At 41.5% G+C, this 25,438-nt stretch overlaps 1 protein-coding gene across 2 annotated transcripts in view; it reads left to right on the top strand.

Annotated features, from left to right (window-relative positions):
- cgnl1 (cingulin-like 1) overlaps positions 1–20,672 on the top strand; it is a 29,003-nt gene extending 8,331 nt beyond the window's left edge. For both annotated transcript variants that reach the window (XM_070830141.1, XM_070830133.1), the window contains exons 7-19: positions 706–844; positions 1,085–1,297; positions 10,917–11,123; positions 11,252–11,356; positions 11,443–11,595; positions 12,130–12,300; positions 14,738–14,899; positions 15,079–15,168; positions 17,730–17,813; positions 18,026–18,150; positions 18,584–18,692; positions 18,848–19,011; positions 19,127–20,672. In XM_070830141.1, the coding sequence (XP_070686242.1) occupies positions 706–844; positions 1,085–1,297; positions 10,917–11,123; positions 11,252–11,356; positions 11,443–11,595; positions 12,130–12,300; positions 14,738–14,899; positions 15,079–15,168; positions 17,730–17,813; positions 18,026–18,150; positions 18,584–18,692; positions 18,848–19,011; positions 19,127–19,283 (1,879 nt within the window). In that variant the 3' untranslated portion in view covers positions 19,284–20,672. The remainder of the gene's footprint in view (positions 1–705; positions 845–1,084; positions 1,298–10,916; positions 11,124–11,251; positions 11,357–11,442; positions 11,596–12,129; positions 12,301–14,737; positions 14,900–15,078; positions 15,169–17,729; positions 17,814–18,025; positions 18,151–18,583; positions 18,693–18,847; positions 19,012–19,126) is intronic.
- The last annotated feature ends 4,766 nt before the right edge of the window (positions 20,673–25,438 follow it).

Raw genomic sequence — 25,438 nt, 5'->3', positions numbered from 1 at the left:
TTCCATTTACAGTCAAGCTGAAACCAGTGTTGGCTGTTTGTTGATGAAACCACTCAGACTGTTGATGGTTACTGAAGTGGTTACCATGTCAGTTCAGCTGTCTTATGTACAGCCCGTTCTGTCTCCTGTGGTTTGTTAGGTTTATCTCTCACATTCCATATTAATGTTTCCTTCGTAACTGATTTACAATTCTGATGGCTTTTACTACCCAGCTCCTTTGCGGCGTATCTCAGTCTAATGTCCAGAGTGTTGCCTCTACCTTACTACCTTTGAATAGTACAAAAATTGACTGACAGCAAACGAGAGGGAGAGAGAGGGGTATGACATGCAACTAAGGTGCCCAGCTGGATTTAAATTAGGGACACTTCAGCTAACAGTCGCGCCGCCTGAGTCTTTTCTTACGGTAGGTCTAGATGTTCTGCTTCAGACTGCATCACTCTGCGGTGGTTTGCTTGAGGTGCGTCGCATCACTTATCACCCTCCCACTCAGTTTTGTTGTGTAGAGCCAGTTTAGACTTGGTTTGGTATCGTTCAGGTGTTCATTTTAACCTCTGTGCTCTGTAGGCCTCACATTGAGACCAAGCACAGGTGCTGTCATTGGTATGTGCGAATTAAGCCGCAGGTGTGTGTGTGTGTGTGTGTGTGTGTGTATATCAGTGTGTAGAGTATCCGTACTGAGTTGTGACGTGCTGTGGGGTTTGTCAGGCTGTTCCAGGTGAAAATGGAGAGGGAGCAATACCAGACAGAGATCAGAGACCTGCAGGACCAGCTGTCAGAGATGCATGACGAGCTCGACACAGCCAAGAAGTCAACCGTTGATGGAGAGAAAGACCTCATTATGGCGGTAATGCACACTGTTCACTGTTCTCCTGTATATTCTCTAAGCTTGTAAAACATGTGGCTGGTAGTAACTTCTCACCAAAACCGCCATGAAAGGTTTTCTATTCTCTTTGAAATGTGTTTGCGATGAGAAAAGTCTGACTTAAGACAAAAGGTCACGGTCCAACCCGGCAGGTCAACCCCAATCCTATTATGCAAATTCTGAAGTGATAAAAAGTTACCAAACAGTCCTTATTTTCCACAGGACATGATGCAACTGAAAGTGGACATGCAGGAAGTTCTTCTAGCCAAGGAGGAGCAGGAAGAGGTGCTGAGGAGGCGAGAGAGGGAGCTGACAGCTCTCAAAGGAGCCCTGAAGGAGGAAGTTGCTGCTCATGATCAGGAGGTTGACAAGATGAGAGATCAGTATGAGAAGGAAATAAGCAGGCTGCAGACGTCTCTGGAGGAGGCCAAGCAGGTAATCATCCTGCGGTTCATTTCCCCCCTCTCCTCCTCCAGTCTGACTCCCTGTGTTCCCTCCTCCTCATTTCCCTTACTCTCGCCCTCCCCCATTCCAGAAACACCCTGTCACTGAGGAGTGTGGAGATAAGCACCTCATCAGGGGAGCTGTAACTGTGTCTGTGTGTGTTTTGCATTGCAAGTTGTGCCATATGTTCGCCATCAGAGGTTTGGGTGCTGCTTTGACGTTATTTACACCAATTTCACCACTTTCACATCTGTGGCACTTGACTACCAAAATACTGAGACTCTGGCTTTGAAACAGGCAGAATATACTGTATTCAGAGTGAGCTTGTCACTGTATTTCTGTGGAAGTATTTTCAGGAACAGCAGGAAAAAGGCGGAGAGGCCTTGTTCCTTTTGCCATTGTTGATGCTATTGTAGCACTGCTGTAGCTCTCTGTACATGTTGAAAGACCAGTTAACGTTGACTTTTCAGAGGTCCTCCCATATGTGTGTTAACCCTTTAAATTCCAATTGTAGGCTTTATAATGTAATAGGCAGATGGTTTCGTGCAGAGAAATGCGGATTAACTTCCTAATTTTGATGATAGATTTTCACTGATCAGTATAGGATAGGATATTCACCTACAGAAGTGAGAAGCTTTTTTAAATGGCACAAGTGCAAATTAAGCTCAGCTCGAGTTCACACACTTGAGCTGCGCCAACAGAGGAAACTGATCAAATGACAACTGTGTAACAGTTAAATGTAGCTCGTCATAATTTTTCATGGGAAGTCTTTCTAGCCAGTCAAGGATGGACACATTTCCTTATCTCAGCTTGTTCCTCTATGGAGGAACATTTACAGGAAGAATGATGTTTGATATTTAGAAACATTTATCTGTGTATGAAAATGTAGGGGTCACCTTACCGGCAAGTCCTCTATTGCAGCTTTGTAGCAAGTCACAGTTTGTGAATCAGCCACTGTTTAAAAGTGAATGATTGGAAGTAGCGTTTTCTTCAGAGCAGAGAGGGTTTGTTGTTCTGAGGAAGGTGAGTTAAGATGAGAGGAGCAGCGGTGCGTGGAAGGAGACGGCACACTGAAAGGACTGAAGACGCATTGTGTTCAGTGGGTCGCTGTGTGCCTCACGTGTGTCCTGTTTGTCCAGAGAGTGGAAGTTGTCCTTGTTCTTGGCTTCCCGTGGGCCTGATGGGGTTCCACAGCAGAGCTCTGCAGAAGGAGCCGATGAGAACATTTCCTTTTGTCGAACAGAGGTACTGCTCCCCCGAGGGAGTATGTCATCAGGGGTTTCCCCTCAGTGCTTTGTAAACACTTGGCAAGATGAAGTCATTGTTTGTTTCTCTTTTAAGATATAAAAGAGCTCTCACTCATCGGAGCTGTTTTTTGTCCTTAAATTAAATTTTCCATAGAAAATAAACATTTTCAGTGCATGTCAGAAACAGATTAGTTATTTACATGATGGTTTTCTGAGTGACAGAAACACTATGTGACTAAAATACTAAAACAAATCTAAATTAATGATGACCTTGAAACCCAAAGCCTTTTGAAGTGTGTAGGTCAGTAGTCTGAGCTACAGGTTATGAGAAACTCTGGCATTAAAAAGAATAACTGCTTATTATTGCATGTACACTTCTACTTTGTGTAAAGGGTGTCAGATAGACAAAAGAGCCAGAGTGAACTGTGCATCTTTTTATTTTTCTACTTCCCCCTCTTCGAGTGGCCCTGATGTTTTGCAGTGACCAGAGCGGTCCATGCGAAGGAGAGTGCTGGAAACTGGAGCACTAAATCGCTCTGTATACTAGTTAATTGCAGTGGCAAGGCATCACTAATCTAATGAGCTGCCGTTCCTGAGTTGCGTCGTGTCCTCTCTTCTTTCTTTGCCCCAAAAGAGTGGGGGTAATTGTGGACCTCAGTTGATAATGAATGATGAGTTTGTTTCACACAATAATAGCAGCGGGGGTTGGGACATGCTGAATAAGTGGGTCAGTATGCTGAAGAAAAGGGGATGCGTGGCTGACCCCCTGAAAAGAACGGGGGGCCTGTTTTGTGTCTTAAATTGAAAGCTGCATTGTGTTTTCAATGAGCTGAAATCTGTGGAATTTCATCAAGGTTGAAAAATCTTGGTCGTACTTTCTTGAGAAGATATGGATTTGCTTGCGTGTTTAAAGTTTTTCTTCACCAAGTTCTCAATGTTCTGTAACAGAAGACGTCTGCACATTTGGATAATATCACCATAGATGTAATCTTTCGTGTCAGCATGTGCTGGTATGCAAAAAATGTGGAAAGATGAGGTGCAGTGAGCAGACAGAAGTGTTTGTTCCAGGAATGTCAGGGTCTAAGTGGAGAATGTGCACCCTGCAGACCTCCTTCTTCATTCAGCTCCAGCTCTGTTACAGTGCACCCGCTCCGACCTGCGGGAGAGGCTCGGATCATTTCATTTATGCCTCTACAGGGTGCTGCCGTTGTATCGCCATAGCCGCAGCGCTCCACATCCTTGGTGTTAGAGGCTCTCAGCTGTACTCTCTCTTCCTAACTGTAAAGACAGAGCCCTGTGCTTATCACACCATTTCCAGCTCTTGTTATGTTTCACCTACAGCCCCTGGGCCACACCGCGCAACACGGCCACATTGTTATCGCGCTCTCATCTGTAACCTCAATCCCAAATGCTGTATTTTTTTCATTTTCTAACTCCGCAGCTTCCACACAAGACTCCGCAGTGATCTCCCGCTCAACCTAAATGCAGTTCATTTTCTGGACTGTGTCATTCGTGCTTGCCGTATCTCTGCCTGCCTCTCGAGTAATCTCTGCCAGTGTGTGAACTAAACTGAAGTCTCACTGTCTGATCATCAAACTTACGTAGCCCAGAGAAGAGTTCCCCCTCGGGCTTGTTTTTGAAAGTAAAGACTCCCGCATGAGTCTGTGTGTTTGATGATAGCACCATATTTCCCAGTGTAGCTTTAGGAGCTGATTTAGCAGGCGACTGGAAAGAGGGGGAAGGAGCAGCAAGAGAGGAAGGAAGTGATGGAGAGACTCTCTGGATCTTGACAGACGGCAAGAAATTAGCCGTTTATCATTGTTGGAAATATTATGTCTTCAAACGGCTTTAATGATAACTTTATAGATTGGAGACTTTAAACACTCTTAAAAAACGGGAACTAAATACCCAGCAGTTCAGTCAAAAACGGTTAAGTTCTGAAAATGTTGCTGTGCGCCCACATGAGGGTCACCTCCATGTGAAACTGGGCAGTGGCCTGGATTTTTGTGTTTGTTGTTCCTTCACCTTGCTGCCTGTGAGCGCTGATGTGGTGGCAGCCTAATCTGCCAAAACAACTTGCAAGGGTCAAGTTAAATACACAATCTCCTATTGAGATGACCATGAACATTTGAGACTGCTAGTTAAAACTTCACATTCATCATGCAGTGCTTTCAAAGGCAAGTCTGTGTCTTCTTGTTAAGTTGTAGGCAAGTTTTCACGTGGTTTGATGTTCCACACTTTAAATTACATTTTAATCATATTTTCTAATTATGTCAGGTGACTGGTGCACTACATGAATTCATCTTATATGTGTGAAGTGTTGGTTTAGATCTCCGTGTTTGAGCTGTTAGTCTTCAGACTTGAACTGTTGTGTGGGATGTGGATTCTGGGCGTGCTTTCTCTTTCGATCAAAGGTTTATTCAAACCTCGTCTTTTTTGGCTTTTGGCCTGGAAAACTGGAACAGGAGTTTTCTCCCCTCTTTGTCTGTCTGCTGAGACTTTACTCAACGTTCGATTGATTTTTGGCACTGGCAAGTCTGAGTCACACTCAACTAACATTCCTAATTTTGATAAATGCAGTGCAAGTACTGGAGTTATTTTTTTTAGAAGTGCTACATATGGTATTGTACTTCACACCATATTTTCTGCCTTTCCATTGTGTGTCCATCCAGTTTTACATTGGACAAATGGATGGATATACAGATCATTGCTGAGTATTTTAACAGAACACAAGGCTGTAGATGATCCTTGTGTTTTAAATCTGGTCCCAGAAAGCCCAGAAAAAGATATAATTCTGCACAACAAATCAATATATTTTCTTTCTGGGCGTCACTGAGACCATAGAGAACCTCTACTTCAGATCACTTCAGATAGCGTGTTCACTTTTTCTCATGAAATTGATGTTTTGCTAAAGGTGTTTGTGGTGTCAACAGGAAAATCCCAACTTGGAACAGAAACATGAATTTCTCTCATGTTGTGTTTACACTGCGAGCGATTAAGTCATTTCACACAAGTAATTTTTAACAGAAGATGATTTTTTTGCTAAGCATAACTCTCCACCAAGAATTTGAATAATACTAAATCATGTTTACTAATTATTAAAGATGATCATTAATAGATATAGTACAGAAGCCCATGGCAATATAACCATGTCAACAGCACCTGAATAGTGACTCTGTGTCAAAGTAGGTGGCCACACTCGCTTGTAGTATGAACACAGCATTAGAGCATATGCATAGTTACAGACTCACTAGTCTCTCTGATTCCCTGTTGTATCCAAACATCCCTGCAAGCCTCCAGTTTGGCTTTGCACAGAGACTCTTATAAAAGCAGGTCTCTGTTTCCATTTCTCTAAGGACGAGACAAGATTTGATTACCGTCCTCCTTTGACCAAAGAGATGCCAACGCTTCTCAGCTGTCGCGTTTTAATTTCTACTTCAATCCTTCCTTTCAGTCCATGACAGGCCCTCTGTTCTAGTTAACCTCAGGTCTGGGTTCCTCCTTTAGTTCTGTTGTATTTGTAACACACACTTTATGAAAGGCAAATCAAGGATTCTCCTCTCTGAATAACTCTGAATGACCTTGGACAGTTATTTTATTAAGTCATGTTTAGATATGTAGCCCTTGTCCATCAAAGGCAAAAAAAATTTTTTTTTTCTTTCACACAACAAGGCTTTGTTACTTCAGCTGTCAAAAAGCTCAAACCCATGATAAGGAAAAACAGGATTGGTGACATTTTATCTCCCACCACCCAGACAGTAAGCAGCTGACTGACCAATAAGCATAAAATACATGTGTACAACACTCACCGTGCTCCTGGTCTGCCTCTAGACAGACTTAATAAGAGTTAAAAGGCTTATTATAGCCTGCCACGCATATTTTAGCATCTTTGTAAAGCTCTAATCTCCTTGTTTACACTAATGTTGTGAGTGCAGGAGGTAATAACGTGTATTTGAATGTGAAGTCAACTAGAAGCACTTACATAACATCTTCATAGCATGCAGATTTAGTATTCTCACTGAAGTCTGTAAATGGCTGTGGTAGTGCAGAAACAGCAGGTGGATGTTAAAGCGCCATGTGTCGAATCAGTACGACAGTGATGACAGTAATGGGTTTTTTTCTCCAAAAAAATTGGTCCAACAGAGAAAATCATACAGATTGGTTTCGAAGTAAAGTTACATGAACAGATATTTTGGCGATATATGAAATGTGGCAGCACAGGAAAGAGGAAACAACTGAGAGGCTAGAAACGTGGGGCTGAAGATTGACAACTGTAAGAGCAGGAAAGAGAGGGGGAATGCACAAGTAGTAAAATAATATGAAGAGAGAGAAAACATCTTCCTTATGTTGGTATCAGCTAATCAGTTTACCAATGTGGGCAGGTGAACTCGCAGTTAGCTGGTTTTTGCAGCTGCTGTAGAAGGAAATCATGTGTTTCAGTGCATCCTGGTTTGGAGTTCCTCCAGCTGAGTGCACGAGTGAAATTAGAAATGTGGAAACTTTTTCATCAACATTTTAAGTAAAAGCATAATTCATTTGGACACATCCAGCAGTAACACCTTTGACTTGATGTGGTCACTGTATTTGTGTGTGATGCACTGTAAATGATAAGAGCGCTGTCTAGTGGCCCTGTGATGGTTGCATTTAAATTAAGTTTAGGAAGGACTCCAAGCAACTTTTACTTTTCCAAGTATTTTCTATTGCTTTTTAGCATTGACAGTTTATTACACCCATTTGAAATGTATTAGTGTAATAAGGATAAACAAACTATCAGCAGGAGTAATGTCCTTTGCACTGTATGTTGTATTGTGCACCACTCGGTCGGGTTTTGCGGAACAAATGTTTTTAGAGTTTACCAGATGGTGGACTTATAGAAAAAAACCTCCAACATGTTTATCTTAAAAAAAGGAAACAAAACACATGCAGAGCAGCATCAGGAAGGATGAGGGGAGGGAAATGACAACATGTTAGCAGCTGGCTTTGTGGAAAATTGCTTAATTTGGTAAAACTCCTTGTCTGTTTACAGTAATTTTGTATTCTTTAATTCCTTGTGGACTGCTAAAGACAGAATCACCTGACTTTGTATTTACCTGTTCATAGTGGGCATAGTGCATTTGAACTTGTAGCTCAAATGTTTATTGGAAAGTTTATGTACAGCATTATTGGTTTTCATGTTTGTTTGTTTTTTATTGAATTTACGATCCCTGAGAAAAGGAATCACTCTTGCTGACATGAGGGACCAACAAGTTCAGGAAAGGATTGACAGTGGCTAGTTATGGATTTCTGTTGCAGGACTCTTGCAGCTGTATTTATTTTTAGATCATCAGCTCTTTTGTTAGTCTGAAAGCTGATTTAGTGGGAATAACTGAGAGAGCCAAGATTTCACCACAGCACACGACTTAGAGCACATACTTCACTTCAGCATTCACGCCGCACGTCAACGACTGCACAAAGTTAGTTAATGTGCAACTTTAGACAAACAGCTTGAGTACACAAAAGGATCCAAGTCAAACTTTGTGTTGGGGGGGGGGGAGACTCTTGCAGTATGGCATTACTGCATATTCTTCTATAATATTGTACTAGTACACTAAGTCTGCTTGTCTTGTCAGTCTCTTTGTTAAATTTGTATGTAAAGAGGTGATAAAGAATTGTATGATATAGATGAATTAAACAAATCATTGTCTAATAGCTGATAAAATGATTGTTTTATTAGTACTAATCCTTCATTGATTGTTAGCTAGCCTTTAAAAACTGCTTTAACACTTTCAGTGAATGTTTAACTTTTTGTAGTTGTGTGAGGAAATAATCAAGATAGTGAAACCTTCTAAAAAAAATTTAATGAATAATGTCGGCTAATAGGTAATATTAATGGTTTGCATGCGTGTGTATTATTAGAGGTGACATTCATGTGTTTGTTTTGAAATTTAAGAGAAGTTGATCTTTCCACAAGCGGTTTTAACACTTCAGGCCGCATACGCTGCTGTCGTCACTGCATCCCGTCCTGCTTCCTCTCACAGGGAGCAGCAGGGTCTCCCCCTTTCTGGCTGGGTGGCTTTGCCCATGTTTTTAAATCATATGACCCAGTGTGGGAAGTGGGACAAGCAGAGAGGTGTGAAGGCTGAATGTGCTGTGTATGATGTTAAAATGGAGCGCTGACATACTATTTCAATGCTTTACTGTCATCCTGAAAGCTATTTTTACTCCCACATCCCACCACTGTCAACACTATCACAGTGTAGCCAGTACGACCGCATGGATTAGCAAGTGTTTTTGGGGGTCGAGATATTAACACAGAAAATGACATAAATTCAGTACTAACTTGATTCTTAACACTGATGCAGATTTTGGTCATTTTAAGTTGAAGGACAGTCAGCATTCGTCAGCTTTAAAAAAAAAAAAAGAAAAAAGATTTGACTACCAACTCTTGAATATGTGAGTTTTCAAAGCAACATGAGGAAATTGCTGTAACACAGAGTGTTAGAGACTTGGCCCAAACTACATCAGTCCAGAATGCTAATTTATTTACTCAGTCAGTTGCCAGTATATAAAGATATACCAAGCTAAAACGTTAATGTCCTGCAATAGATCCTGCCTTCATTGAAATAATATAGTGTTCAGTTTGTTTTTTTTTTTGTTGAGAGGTGTTGATTTAACTTGATGGTAATTTTCTAATTTTTTTAAATGGGATTTTTGGTACAGAGGAATTGTGCTGCATTATACTGAGAGCTGTTTCTAATATTTTATCAACTGCAAAGTCTTATTTATCTACTTTGTTGTCTAACATTAATTCTCATTTGTTTGGCTAATGTTGAGAGGTGAAACACTGTTATCTTGTCGTCTGTACATTGCTCCTCGCTCCTTTGGCCAAACTAAATGACCCAGTCAGGCAGAGATGAGGGCGCCTCTGCGGTGACAGTGGAAACAGGTCTAACAGGCTTGGGAGGCACCCGTCACCTTTCTAGTACACGAAGGGCCTCTATTCATGCATGATGATGACAGGACGAGCTGACCGACCTTGCCTTTCACCTTAGTCACAGACGGTATCAAGAGGAGAAGAGCAGTAGACTTTGGATTGCAGGAGAGGCAAAATTTAGCATTTGTAAATGAGTTACCGCCCACTGACACTAACTACAATGCCAAAACTCGCAAAGCTTCAAACATCTCATGACGGGTAAAATCCACCGTGATTACTTGTTTCTTTGTGATGCTTTATAAAAGGGACACATGTAGGTTTATTCCTGAAAGATCAATGTCTCTTCCTGCTGATATTGTGACGTAATGTTGCAGGAAGGTGTCTGCTGTAGGGATTTTTGCAGGACCTGAGAAATGTTGAAATATTGCTTGAGAATAACAAACTAGTTTTTAGTTCCACTGTGTGTATTGAAGAATTTTCTGTGCCACCTTTTTAATCAATGTGTCACCAGCTGCATGTTTGTGTGCTTTTGTGAACACAGACAAGCGATGAGTTACTCGGATATCAGCAATGTGCTTTATTTAATGTTGACACAATTATCACACAGATACAGTAAACATTATCTGATGTACTTCTTTGTCCAAAGGCATACAAGTGTGGACATTCTTTACTGCACTGAGATAAACAGGACATTGTCAAACCAGTTTTCGAACATTCCTAACACCTCCGTTCCAAAAAATCTTGTGTCAAAACAAAACTTTGTGAGTCATTTCTTTACCAATGGTGTCATTCACTGGAAGGGTGTCATCACAGCTGAAACCTGTTTACTGACTGAGTTGTGTGCAGTTATTGTCAGTTTTGTTTGTGTCTGTCTCCTTCTCTGGCACAGAGACACAGAAACAGAGTTTCCGTCTTTCTCCCCCTCTTCCCCCCGGCACAGTACTCCACCCTGGAATGTCAGAGCCAAAGTATGCTCTTCATTCATAAATTTGGGCACTGGGAGAGCTTACAGGACTCCCGGTAACTCTGCCACAAGACGTCTGCCACAAGAGCAGGCTAATACTGTATAACTCTGGGTTCATGATGAAATCTCTATATATTCCAGGATAGGTAGTCGTCACATGTCAAAAAAGAAATGTAGCAGCAGTAAAAACATTAAATCTAGTGACACAGGAGACTAGCAGGTCTGCCTTGCTGACCTGAAGCCTTCAATCAGCAGAGGCTAACGACGGCTCAGCTTTAATTGCCTTCATTTGTGATTTATTATAAAGTGTGAAAGAATTACAGAAGGACATTTTTATTCTGTATCTCACAGCAACAAAATTTCAGTGAGAAACTGAGCATTTCAAATGGCTTTTTGTCACATGAGGCATTTCTCCCACTTTCTGTTGAGTGTCAAAGACTCCTGCTTCCTTTGTACTGAGGCCTTATGTCTTGTTCTGATCTGCAGAGCAGCGCAGCAGTGGTCCGTGAAAAGGCTGAAGTGGAAGCAGCCAAGGGTGCAGTGGAGGGCCAAGCAGGACGGCTCACCCAAGAGGCCGATCGGCTTCGCAGGCGGGCACAGGAGCTGGAAAATGAGGTGGCCAAACTCAACCGCATCATCGATGAGGCCAAGCTACAGGAGAGCCGGCTGGGGGACAGAGTAGGCCGGCTGGAGGTGAGGCTTCAAAATGCGTAATGAGGGAGTGCCTCACAGAGCTGCAACTGATGCTAGTTGTGTTTTATGGCTGTTTGAGGTATTCAGTGCACTGCAGCATATTATAATCTTATATATCCAATTAACAGAGAGAGAAAAAGCAATCGGAAGAATCTTTGGCTGAAATTAAGGAGGAAGAGGAGGAGATGTCGCGTGCCAATCGAGCGTTGACCATTCGGTTGGAGGATGTGCAGGTGAGATTAGCTGCACTGCATGTGGAGAAATGTGGATTTCTATCACAAGAATGGCCTGACATCTTAAATATTTTGTCCATCTGTAGAGGAACTTGACCAAACTGAGCGGTGAGCACAAGGAGTTGGAGGAGAGGTTACAGGAAGAGAGGACTCAGAAGGAGCAGTTCAAGAACATGAAGAACAACATAGAGGAGGAGAGGAGGTTGCTGGACTGCACGGTGGAGAAACTCCAGAAGGAGGTGAGTGTACTTGAGTCTATAGTACAGTGGTATTCATCCCAGCAGATACAGCTTGAGTAGAGGTGGTCTCAGATGGCAGGTAAAGTGCATTCATTCATTAATCTTTGAGTCTAATGAATATCTTATCCAATCTTCCCATCTTTTTTGAGCAAAAAAATGGAGTTGTAGTTTTTAAATAATGAGTTATTTAGAGGCCCAGTGCTCATTAAGTCTCTAATGCAGTAAATCCAGAGAATCTTTTTTTGCTTTTGATGGAACAAAAAGTCAAATAAAAGAAAATGTTCTTGGGGCACTCTCGGGCAGAGCCAAGAGAAAGGGTGTATATAAAGCTTCAATTGGTTTGGGCATGTTTATTTAAAATGCCAAGAGGTTTTGACGTCACAGGGCAGAAAGCCTGCCCGAAGAACATTTTCTTTTCTATGACCATCAAATTATTTCACTTTTTTAATTAAGGGATTGAAAAGGTTTCAGGTTTGATTCGTGGATCTCATTCGTGCTCTTTTTGACCTGCACTGTATTTCACTGTGGCTGCAGATGAATGACATTGTGGATGTGTCCCAGTCATCCACGCGGGAGCTGCAGGAGCAGATCGATATTTATAAAGAGAAGAACCGTCGGGAGCTGACGGAGCTGCAGAGGCTCCTGAAGGAGCGAGGACAGGAGCTGGAGAAATGCCTAGTGACGACCAAAACCCTGCAAGAAGAGGTACGGTGGTCACTCTGAGAGGAGACACAGATTTGAATGCTGACACTGCTTTCATGGGGAGGGTTGTCAAATCCAGGTCATCATTAGTCAGCCCAGCCGAGCCCTCCCATGCAGAACAGCAGATGATTGTTCTGACTCAACCAGATTAACCCCCTCCCACCAACATCATCCTCTCCTTTCTGAGAGCGATGTCATCACTTAGGTATTTCTGCTCCCTGTTGCCCTCTCAAACTCAAAGCGTATTATTAAAGCAAAGTAGTTGAGCCCACATTAGGCTGTAGAAAATCTTTATGTTCTCTATTAAAAATAATATTTACACTCAGTTAGAAATAAAAGGGAAATGTGGAAAATTCCTTTATAATCCTTTGATGTGTGAGCTTAACATCATCATGGCCCAGCTCTGCATTGTTTGTGGTCAAGCAATTTGTCCTTGTCAGCACTTTGGAATGCAAAGAATGTTTTTGTTGCAAGTAGGACGAGATTAATGTGAATAATTTATGTTAGAAAGAGGGCGGCTCATGTTGTTTTATTTATCTATCAAACATTTGTTTAATGAGGTGAACAGAAAGCAGATAATGCTTCAGGACAATATGAAACATAGTTTAAGGAGGAAAGGGCCAATACCAATAAAGGAGTAATATAGCTTACAGTACTTAAAAGATCACTCGTTACCAGGTTAGCATTCATCTGATATGTTCTGAGACCATGTGAGCTACTGCGTCTGTGAATAAGCTATAATTAATTCTCACACTTCAGTGTCCTTTCTGTAATGAACCGATGTTATGATGCTGTCCTTCCTCTGATTTCTCGCAAAAACACATTGCTGTTTTTCAGAGCTGCACACAAATATAAACCTAACCCTTTCTGTTCGGTTCAAAGTGGGATGCACTGAGTTTTTGAACACTAAAATGCTGTGACACAATGTTTAGATGGGTGGGTCCCTGTACTGTTAGTGTTGCACACTTTGGCAAATGGAGCGCAGGCGTGATTTGATACACATTTCTGCTGACTTCAGGGACGTGATAGTTGTTAGAGGGAATGTGGCCTAAAAGGAGGCGAAGAAGATGACTGTAAACAGGCTGATGTAGGCAATGCTGATTTAAAAAAATTTAAAAATAGTTTGCAAATGTTTTATGAGGTAGGAAACACATTCAGCAGATTTGTCCTTAAGGATACGCACTATAAACTGTAACTCTGACAAAACCCTACTGGGTACCTTTAATAAAGGCTTTGGCAGGCTGTGCCCTGACTTTAAGCTTAAGAGGCTTCTTGGAAAAGAAGTAAGAAAGGTATTTACATCGCTGTCTCTGGGAGGAACTTTCTACTGGAACTGTATTCATTACTTTCAGCCTTTATTTGTCATACGTAGTGTGCTGCTACTCAAAAGAACAAGGTCAGCATCCTTTTTTTTGTCCACATACATGCTGATGTATCTTCGTCCAGCTGGTGCACAGGAAGAGAAGGATGTCAGTGTTGTGATATCATTGTTGTGAAAGCTGCACTGGCAGAATCCACATCCTCCTCCTCCACCTCTCCTGAGAAACTGATTGACCTGGACTGGACCTAGTGAGTCCACTTTTCCAGCTGCTCTCAAAAACCCTGTCTGTCTCCACCCATGTGAACTTGGCAGGCTATCACTAAAATTACAAGTGTAGGCCACATAACGAGACCTGGCTAAGAAGGCAGCGCTAGAGAAGCAGTAAATTTTCAGCAGATTTCACTCCATAAATCTGCTTTATTCATTTGTTAGTACATTTATTTGATTTGGACGAGTAATTGATTCATTTCTAGGCTTGCTTATAGCTATTAAGGGCCAGAGAGAGTATGCACTATTATCCCATTACACCTATTACTAAGTCTTTGTATGCTTTAGCTCCATGGCTTAAATTAGGACTTGCTTAAGTATTTACATGATGAAATATGGAAAAATTCTGCACTAATGGCCAAATATTTGTGCTGGGTGAGGAATAAGGGCAGATGATGAATTTTCGTTGTCTTGGCATTAAGCAGTGGGGGCAGCTTTCCAGCTGTGGGGGGCACCGCTGAACGAACACAGGGGGAAACATTAGCTGTACTGGATTCATCAGTCACTCATGGGAACCATACAATAATTTCCCTAAGCACCAACTAAATTGTTGGTCATTGCTTCAGCTGTAATACTTGATAAGAAGCAAGGTGACATATTGAATCGGGGGGTGGACTTTCAACAGGGGGGCCGGTTTTAATCCACACTTACTAGTATTTATAACATGCTGATAGTCCTTTAATGAGACACTAAACCCCTGCTAGGCCACTTTCACTGATCTTCAGGGATCAAAAAGGTGTCATAAAACATTTTCTGTAAAAAGATGTGAAAGAAGTGTTTATACAATAAAGTGTGATAGCAATAAGCAATCATTTCTCAGGTGCTGAAATGTGTTGATGCATTTGGTTTTAGCTGTCACTCCGGGAGGAGGAACTGCGGCGGAGTCAGAGGGAGCGAGATGAGGCCGTGCTCAGGGAGAAGACACTGGAGAGAAGGGTTCATGATCTGGAGATGGAGGCTGAGACAAACACCCACGCTAAAGACGACAAATCTCGACAAGTCAAACTCATGGAGGTACATACTGATGTGAAATAAGGGCACTGATAAAGGTTTGGCAAATCATTGCAAAAGGTAACCTAAAAAGCATTTAGGTTCTTGAACACCGCAGCAAACCTCAGTCGTCGATGTTTAAACGAAATATTTGTAGAAAACAGACTCGGATAGCAGCACTCACTGGCAGCTTCACTTTACAGGACAGGTTGGCTCAGCTGGAGTTGGACCTGGATGAGGAGCGGCAGAGTGGAGACCAGCTGATGGACAGGATAGACCGAGGAAGAGAGCAGGTACGACACACACACTCAACACATTCTGATTATCAGTGCTCACCTGTGTCAGTGACCTGCTGTCCATGTTCACTTTACTTCACACAGACGTGTCTCTGTTCCATCTCAAGCTGTAAATGATATCCAGATCTCCTGTTGCTTTGTCTTCCACCTCTAACATCATGACCGCAATCACTAATCTCTGAAAGACACGTACATGTGATCTCCACAAATGTGACCCTCAGAGAGTCGGTTCACGTGTTTTGTATGCAGGTTATATCAGTGCTTTGGCGCATGTGTGAAATCTCACGCCTGTGTGTCTTTGCATTTAATATTCACACTCAAAACAAAATTCTCAGTTTATTTCTGGTCTGGATAAAGTGGACGGGTTATTGCTTTGTAAGATGATCTTGCATAATCATTCAGGTTGGCGTTCTGCCAGCATGGTCTAAGAGCGTCTATGCAATTTTCATGCATCAGTCACAAAAGACCCTTCTTTTTGCATCGCCCGAGCCAAAATATGCGAGCTGCCAAATGTCTCAAGTTTTCAGGTTGCGGAGTTCACTTGGAAATTGCGCTCAGTAACTTCATCTTGAGAACAAATCCAGTTCTTGTGCTTGAAGTCAGTTTTTATATCCTCGCAAGCAAATGCTCCAGTTTTCCTTCCTCCCTGATAAAGCTGCTGACGGAGGCACTGTGAAGTAAGATTTAGATAAAGTACATGTGCTTTTAGGATTGTTTGTTCTTGGGAGAGTGCTTACTAATCTGAGGGAGGATGTTGGTCCTGGAGTTTTTGAAATAACACTGCTTTTTTGCAACATTACTGATTTCATGCTAATGTGCACGTCCTGCGTAGCACGTGTCGTCCAGTGGTCGGAGCTTCGTGGCGCTTTACAACTCCACTTATATTAAATGTAAAACTATCCAAAACTATCAAGATCCAAAGACAGGCCTGAAAGGTTTGGCTTGGTTACAGGTTCCTCTCAGTCTGGAACCGACATAGATTCAAAGGTTGTGACCAAAAATTGAAATTAATGTGCGTAACGACATCAAGAGGCTTAGCGTGGTTGAGTAGAGTATTTAAATCTCCTTAAATGGTTTCTCTTTTTTAAAAATTCCTGGCAAGGAGAAAAGAGTGGCATTGTGACAAAGTGGCATTGGTTCAGCATGAGGCTGAGGTCGGTTGTCTAGGCAACACTGGCGCTTTGTGCAGTCAGAGTGGAGTAGGTTGAGTGCTAGTGGTGTGTGTTTGTGAGTGCACACAGACACGCGCACACTCATGCATGCGGGTATGTGCTGGTGTGTGCGCTCTAATGTCTGTGGGGAGGAGAGGAGGGGATGTATGGCTATGGGGTGGAGGGGTGGTGGGGTTGCAGCAGAGGCAGCAGGAAGAACACCTGCGTCTCTCCTGGCACCAGGTGCTCCTCTCCTGTCTAAATGAGAGTAATCTCTCCTCTCCTCTCCTGCCGTCTTTCACAAAGCAGATTAGTTTCGCTGTATGTTCCAGTCTGCTGATTCAGCTCCCTCAAGCACTGTGCTGGGTGCACCAGTTATAGGGGCCATCGTTCATCAGAGCAGCCCACTGTCACCCGCTAATTGGCATAAAATATCACCAATTCTAAGCTCCCCTCACAAAGAAAGAACCATCACCACTGTATCGATTAGTTTTCATCCTCCCGTCTTTTGAACCAGGCTATCACTGAACAGTCATGTTCACGCACTCGGGCCTCTCTGAGTTCATTTCACATTCGGTGAGATGATATAGGATGACACCAGATTAGTATTAAAGGAATAGTTCAACATTTTGGGATAAACGCTTATTTGCTTTGTTTGCTGAGTTAGATGAGCAGAAAGCAGAGCATTTAGTTTGGTAACAAAATCTGACTCCCAGCAACTGTAAAGCTTACTGTATTCACATAGGCCAGTACAAAACCACAGCCTGTCACTTTTACACCTCAGCTTTTGTACAAACGACTTGTAAGATATAATGTGTTAATTAGTTTCATGTAGAGGTGCTTGTTAGGTGGATTGTGTTACCACTGGACAGAGCCATGGTAGCGGTTTCACCTGTTTCCAGCCTGTATGCTAAGCTAGTAGTAAGTATTTTTGGTACATACAAAACAGAGGTGTCGATCTTAACTCTCAGCAAGAAATCAAAGAAATGCATTAATCAAAATGTAGAACTATTCCTATAATGTTATATAATCACACATGCCTTAACTTGGCTTGGCTGTTGCCAATTATTAGAACTGATATTTTATATATGCTCTGAAAGCACACCGCTATATTTTCTTCACAGAAACTCCTTTTTTTTTTTTTTTTACCACAATCTTTTCGTCACTGTCCATTTGTTGAGGTGCTCATCAACTCTCAAAGTGGAATGGAGCCAAACATGAAAATCCAGCTTGCCAATTAACTGCGGCCCTGTCGGCATTAACTCTCCTATTGTTTAGCATTTTGACTCACCGAGTGCTCACCAGTGGTTTCCGTTGTGAGCGAGACTCAGACACACTGTCTGACAATAATTGCCATCAGACTGTGTGGGACCGTAGCGATGACAGTGTCTGGACTCGGCTTGACAGGTGGAGCAGATGAGGAATGAACTCCTGCAGGAGAGGGCTAGCAGACAGGACCTGGAGTGTGACAAGATGGCTCTGGAGAGACAGGTACACACTCTCCTGTCTGGAGGAAAACAACTACACACAGTGTTACTCCACAAACTCAGAGCAAAGCACCCACTCATTTCATTCATACATCTTTCATCATTTTCATTCTCACATCAGTTTCCTGGTGGTAGTTTTCATTGATATGATAACGGTATAAACAAATAAATCCCCAGTTAAGCACCTCGCTGCTTCTCTCTTCTTGAACTCCCTAGAACAAAGATCTGAAGAGCAGAGTGTCTCATCTAGAGAGCTCCCAGAAGTCCAACAAAGAGGGCCTGGTAACTCAGCTGGAGGATCGCATACAGGAGCTGGAGGAGAGGCTGGAGGCGGAGGAGAGGTGAGATGAGGGCTCCGATTGGGAATAGAGACGAGGCGTGTTGAGGTTAAGGTGATGGAAGAGGAAAGCTGTAGGGGGAAGACTGACTGAAGAGTGGAGAGATTCATTAGGCTGGGTGTGACAGCCAGTTAGTGACTTCTAGGTGTCAGATGAATGTTAGAGTTTATACTTGGACACTGATGGATTTAGGCCACATTGTTGGAGAAGGAGCCACTTTTGTAAGATGTAAGATGTAAGATGACGTAGATCTGTTGGCGTTGGGACTCTATGGGGACTTATAAATGATTTTCTTAATCAGAGGAATCATCTGTCTGTACCAGATCACGTTATATCTTAATCATATGATATTCCGAATGAATATTCGGATGAATGAATATTCCAATGATAGTCAGAATGATGTGCGGCATCACGTGTATGATGACGTGTGTTTCAGGGAGCGTGCCAACCTGCAGCTGGTGAACCGCAGGCTGGAGAGGAAGGTAAAAGAGATGATGATGCAAAGTGAAGAGGAACATAATTCAATGCAAGATCAAAAGGACCAAGTACGTAACACCGACCCTCTTGCTCAGAATAACAGTCTTTCAACTCAATTTACTGCTTTAATTCAATTAGTAGTCTGACATCAGCCACGTAGTGAAAATGTTTGCTGATCTTTGTTGAACACTCCTAACCCTGCACACGTTGTTTCTCCTTGAAGTTAAATCTGCGTCTGAAGGCCTTGAAGCGGCAGATGGATGAGGCAGAGGAGGAGATCGACCGACTGGAGCACAGCAAGAAGAAGCTGCAGAGAGACCTGGATGAGCAACAGGAGGCCAACGAGCAGCTCCAGAGTCAGCTCAAAGCTCTGCGAAGCGAGATCAGGTGAACGTCTACAACAGCATCCAGTTCTAACAACACTTTCAAATAAGACAAGCCTTAAAAATAACACACAGACATTCTCAGTGTCCTAGTTATAATTTTGTTCTGTCTCTTGTAGGCGTAAGAGCTCCTCGGCTCCGCTGCTCAACAATCTGCACGACGATGACGACGACGATGACGACATCAGCACCGATGGCGAGACGTACTTCAGCTCGTCACTGGGATACAAGCGCTCCTCCAGCCAGGACAACATTTTGTCCACCTTCACCTTGTAAATGAACCCTGAAGTCGCGAATGAAGCTGCTTTCTGTCCATCTCTGTTGGACCAGGCGGCTGGAGATCCGTGCCTTGTGCTTCACAACAACGCACCCAAACATTCGTATGAACGTTCAGACATTCCTGCAAAATGAGATCATTTAAAATATTTTTTTGTGAGAATCCACACTTCAGCAGAGTTCACATAATGCTCCGGGATATTATTTCTGTGTACAATCTCGATGTAAATTCACTCAGTATTATTTGAGCAGCTTTGATATTAATGGATGACATCCTAAAAGTTTTGATGTTTTAGCTTTTCCTGTAGACACTAAATGTATATACTGTTTAATTTTACATTCCCGCATTAAGTCTTACATTTGTCAACAAATGGACTACACATGCTTGTCAATGATTATCCTAGAATTAGTAAACTTGAAAACGCACTCTTTAATGCACTGTAAAACAACGCAACCAGTACTGCCTTTGTGAACAATATGAAATTATTAACCCCTACTTTTTTTTTATTCCTCTCAAATATTTTAAATTCACATACAGTATCTGAATATTAATTTTTGTATCATTCAGTTAAATAAAACTATATTTTCTTTTTTTTTAATGAATGAAGATCAAATCCGAATATATATGAAGTGAGAAGTGCCAGGATGTTTTCTTTTTATTTATTCATGGTTGAATATACAGGATCCTGGCTCAGTGAGGGGTTTAGGGAACAGTAAATGAGGGACTTTGTACACATGCATTTTTATACAGTTTTTATATGGTTTGATGATAAATACTAGATATCACACAGGTTAGAAGCCACATCACAGTATTGCTTATACATTTCCTGGAAAAGGCTGCTTCATGGAATGATGGGGAATACCTAAATTCAACTTTCTTTAGTCTTTTCTGTGATTTTTGCATCTGAATCAAACGTCCGTCAGTTATAGCACTGAACAAAGCCACGCATATCGAAACCATTTCATCTCGGAAGACATCATCATTACTGGAAACACTTTGATTTAGCTTCTATCTATGGTGATTTCTCTCTCCTGGATGTTGTGACAATAGATTTCAGTGTTTTTGTTCAACCTCATACATGTGTATTGAGATTGTTCCACACCTCACAACGCCCATAGATGAACATGTGCAGACCTCTTCAAATTTTCCTTGAACTGAATGAGGGAATTTCTTCAGATGAGATAAACTGACATTTGATGGGGTTTTTTTGCGACACTGTGATGATTTGCACTCTCTACTGTCTCTGCGCTGAATATTCTCAACTCAACGACACCTGTGGAAGGAGAGTGGACTGAGACAAAAATCCTGCCACTACCTCTCTGTACACATTTGTATGTTCATAAATCCTGCTGAGACTAAAATAAAGTTTCTTCCAGTTACTCTCACAAGTGTTTTCCTTGTTCAATCATTCCTGCTGACTGACATTTCAATACTGACACTAACATTTCACGATCTCCCTACAGACATGTTTAAAGACCTCTAAAGATATTCTGTCTTGAATAATAATTTGTCTGTTTTTTCTACAAATAAGTTCAAATTCCTAGTTAAAGATTCTAGAAATTAGATCTCTGCCATCACTGTTTCAATAACGTACCAGAGATGAGTGTGTAAATCAGGAAGTTATCTCTGCTTCAGAGTCAAGATAAAGAAGTATTCTATAAAGAAATGATATTTCTCTCAGAAATGTGATAAAGTAAGAACAGCAGAAACTTATAACAGTCAAGTAAGGAACAAGTTCCTCTAAACAGTCCAGTGTTATGTACTTTCCATCACTGGCTTGTGGCTGAGAAGCTGTGACCAGTCTAGTGTCTGGTGATCACTGGCTTCACTCATGATCCTCCGATAAAAATCTCTGTGGGGTCAAAGCAGCTGTGTCAATAGCAGCTCTTTATCTTTAATTTCGTGCTCAGCGGGTCAGTATTTTCCCTGCTGGAACAAATGAAGCATACACATCTCTGGCCTGTTCACCTTCCAGAGCTTTGACCTCCTCTGGGTGTAAAAAACGTATTCCTGATGTAGAGCTGGAGCAAACAGTTTAAAGTGTGCGTATCTGTAATGAATTTAGATCACACTGTACAGATCTGAATTTAACTTTGATATCTAGGAGTATTTGTTTTCTGTTGATCAGTGTCAGAAAAGCCACAGTAAAACAACTTTGAACAAACCATGAAACCTGGGGGTGTAGACGTCTGAAGTCTGAAAACTTTCTCTCCATTTGTATCTACAGCTGATTACGGCAGAACAACGAGGTGAATAGATTGGGCTTTCTTATCCTGACTGGGTGACGGACTATTGTTGGCGGGGCATGACCTTCATTTGTTGCTATTCTGTGTGGAACAAACAAATCAACCTTTCGAGTGCCACAGCATTATCTCTCACTCTCTTGTGTCAGGCCGAGCAGTAAACTAATAAGGGCTGCAGGCTGGAGGGCTTAAGAGGGAAAAGTGGTGTATGCCTAACAAGGTGATCATTCTTGGGATTCCTTTGTGTGCTTGAGTGACTTCAACTAGAGCGACTGCTGAGAAATAAAGAGGTAGACAGCTGAGAGAGAGAGAGCTGTCTTGGAGGGAAATGTGGTTGTTTTCGAATGTGAAGGGGGCTGATTTGGAGTTCGTCCACACGGAGATCTTGATTTCGCAGTTGTACATAGGAAACATACAAGTTTTTCAAGTCTTGCAGGAATCTAGTGTGGGTGGACTGAAAAAAAAAATAACAACAGCTTGTGATGGTTCTTGTGACAATGCCACAGTGCCATGCTGCCCCCTAGCTGTAATAATGGGAAAGACACCAGCTGTCAGCGCTTTGGCTCTCTAGGTAACATTTCCTAAAAACTAAGAGGTGATAGAGGATCAGACAGCAGAAAAATACATGTTCATAAAATCTCCTGAACATTATTTTTGGCAGTAAACTCAAGTGCGTACATTTCAGCATTTGTGAATTTGAGATATTTGGTGCATTAAGTGGTCACTATCAGTGAAAAGGCACTGTACTATTTCTGTGTTACACTGCTTTTCTGCAGGCATGAGCACTCATAATGAAGTGGTGGAAAGTAAATGGTTTGGCAGTGGGAGTAGTGGCTGGTTTTTATCACAAAGCCGAGCTGTCTGACCTCTGCAGACCCAGAGGGACATAGAAGGGGACGTCTCCCCCTCAAACAACCCACGTAACTCCCAAAAACTTCCATCTGGATGATGAACAGCTTACTACAAGCTGGTTTACGGGATATAGCGTATAGATAAAAGGTGGCTGACCTATTTGTAAGTTCAGCTGCCTTTATATACCGGCCTCTCAAGGCAACACCCACACAGTTTTATTGTGGTTTTGTTTTGAGTAATGCAATAAACACTGCTCAGGTTGTGTACAATAACACCACGTTAAAGGCAGCGAATACCTCCGTGCAGCAGGACAAACCTGCTTTCAGGGCTTGTGTGTTTGGAGTCACTGTTACTGTATGTGAACTCTTTTATGATCAACACATTTATCGTTTAACTCATATGTATTTACATTGCCAGAGCGCATTTCTATAAAGTAACAAAAGGAAGCTTGTATTCAGAAATGCAGTCAATCACATGAAGGACTTAACTTATACTTTCATCATAGGTTACGTAATCTAAATCTATGGATCAAAGCTGTTTGGCAGGAAGAATTGACTGAAATTTGACAAATTATCAGAATAGTTTCACATTAGTTTGTACTATGACTACGTTTTCATTGCATCATAACAGTAAAACACAACATTGTCACAGGATCAGTCACCGTTTGCCGTAGCAATAAAATAGAGAGAGGAATACGATCTAGTTCCTGATTTCTGTTGTGTAGAAGGCAAGTCCACTTGTGGTGTGTATTACATAAAAATGTCAGCAACCAAGCAGTCCAATGTGCCCCCCCCCCTTCTGGATTAGGTCACTTGTATTTATCAGAGGCTTTTATAGATCCATAAAGCTGTTATTACAGTGGGAGGTTATTCAGGGATGCATTTAAATTCCTTCAAGTCCTTCTAGTCCTCATTTTCACTCTTGTCGAGATTTATTGCTTTTTAGTACCAAAGTCCCTCTTTGTGTTGCTGTCCGTCCACCACTGAAACACAAAGAGGGAATTTTGTACCAAACAGACAGTAACTTTTCAGTAGATCACCACTTGGTTTGTCTAACTGCTGAAGTTTTATCGTAGTTTCACCTGAACATGTTAATGTTGTTTTAAGACAGACTTGAAAAAACGTGAAATTATCCTTTAAAGAGTGCACATAGTATGGCAGTTTCAAAGGTTCTTTCTTCTCTGGCTTTACATGACCGCAATGTATATCCCAACTGGTTTTTGAGGTTGTCACACGCACGTCTCTGAACAGTGCAGCAGTGTGAGGCTGTGTCATTTTATCTGTCAACAGTTGTTATGGAGCTCTTTTCTGTCAAGCAATCACTAAAACACAGGTCAGCCTGAATTCCACAGCTGCACTCGGGGGTGTTTAACAGAACAACAGCTATTGTTGTTAGTGTCAACAGTAGAATCCTGCATAGAGCAACAGGAAGATGAAACACATGTACTGCAACCAACCAATACACACAGCTTATTACTGGGATACAGTGAACTATCTTCCAGTAGTGGAGGAAGTATCAGATACTTTGCTGAAATCAAAATAGCAATACCACACAGTAAGAATACTCCATTACAAGAAAAAGTCATGAACTGAAAATGTTATTTGAGTGAAAATACTCAGGACCAAATGTAAAATACCTTAAACCCCCTGTGAGTGTTGTATGACTATATAAGACATTATTAGATTTTTATTGTTTAATTGAATTGTTTAAAATGTCAGAAATTCGATCACGATCTCCCAGAGCCCAAAGTGAAACATTTTCAGATTTGTTTTGTCTAAAGAATGCAACGCCCACAATTTACTCAGTAATTTAAGAGAAGGAAAAGAAGAAAATTGTTACATTTGAGTTGCTGGAACCACAATTCATCAACTAATTATTTCAGCTCTAATTAGATCTAATGAGCAGTTTAATCTATAACAATGCCTCATAGTTTGTAAGCTCTTCATATGCTTTGTATGTGAAATCTTAACCTGAAAAGTTATGGAGCAAAGTCAACAAGCATACTAATGTGTTCTTTTTCACTGAAAAAGTATTCAGACAATATTCAGACTGGCCCAGAGGAAGAAATCGAATGCTGAATCCAGATCTAATCACAGCGAGAGTTCAATCCTGACAGGAAGTGAGCATCATATGTTTATGGGAGTGGATTTCCACATGATATTGGATTTGGACCAAGGCCTGGCTGTGTGACCAGCTCACTGATTGCAGAAGTAAAGAAACGCTGTTTGTTTGATGTCTGGTTACTAATTAACTGCCCAGGCTTGTAGAAATACCTCTTATATTGTTCTGAGAATGTTTCTTTCATACACCGGTTTTTCTGACATATTTTGACATGAGCTGACAGCAGATCTTTGTCAAAGAATAATGCAGAGCAGAACCACCTCTTGCTTGGCAACTTCAGCCTTTAAACTTGAGTCTTCATTTCTCTGTTGCTCTGCGTCTCTAGTTTCTATTAAGAGGGAGTGACTGCAGGCCATTCATAGGAGGAATGTGATCCTGCTGCCAGGATGGCTGTCTGTCTGTTTCTTGAAGAAATTAGATGGGTATATATAAACTGAGCATAAATTCATCATGTAAAACCATATGATGGTGTAGTTGTGTGGCACAACATTAGAAAATAATGTTTGCTGTGTTGTCTCCCTGTTTATCACTATCCACTATCAACACCATCAATAATTTATTGGCTAAAGCAACTCCTGTACTATAAGACACCTCCTGCACCTTCAGTATTAACCAGTTTCTGACCTTAGCCAAGTGGTAGAGGAGGTTTCAGAACACTTATTGAAGCAAAAGTAGAAATATCACACTCTAAAAATATTCTTTACAAATAAACGTTTGCGTGCAAATTGTTACTTAAGAAAAAGAAGTGCTTAAAACAAATTAATGACAAAGTATCAAAAAGTTAAAGTACATTAACTTTCTGTTGAACGTCTGTCATTTTTTTGTCTTCTAAATCCCTTTGTAGCTTTATTTTGAAAGGTGCAAGGTGAAAGGAGTTTATTGTCACTATTAATATTATTATCAATATTATGATTATTACAGTTCAGTTTATTATTGAT

This window comes from Pempheris klunzingeri, chromosome 1 (genome assembly GCF_042242105.1).
Source record: "Pempheris klunzingeri isolate RE-2024b chromosome 1, fPemKlu1.hap1, whole genome shotgun sequence".
Lineage (NCBI taxonomy): Eukaryota > Metazoa > Chordata > Actinopteri > Acropomatiformes > Pempheridae > Pempheris > Pempheris klunzingeri.
The sequence above is the reverse complement of the archived record's forward strand: the minus strand, read 5'-3'. Positions and strand labels throughout refer to the sequence as shown.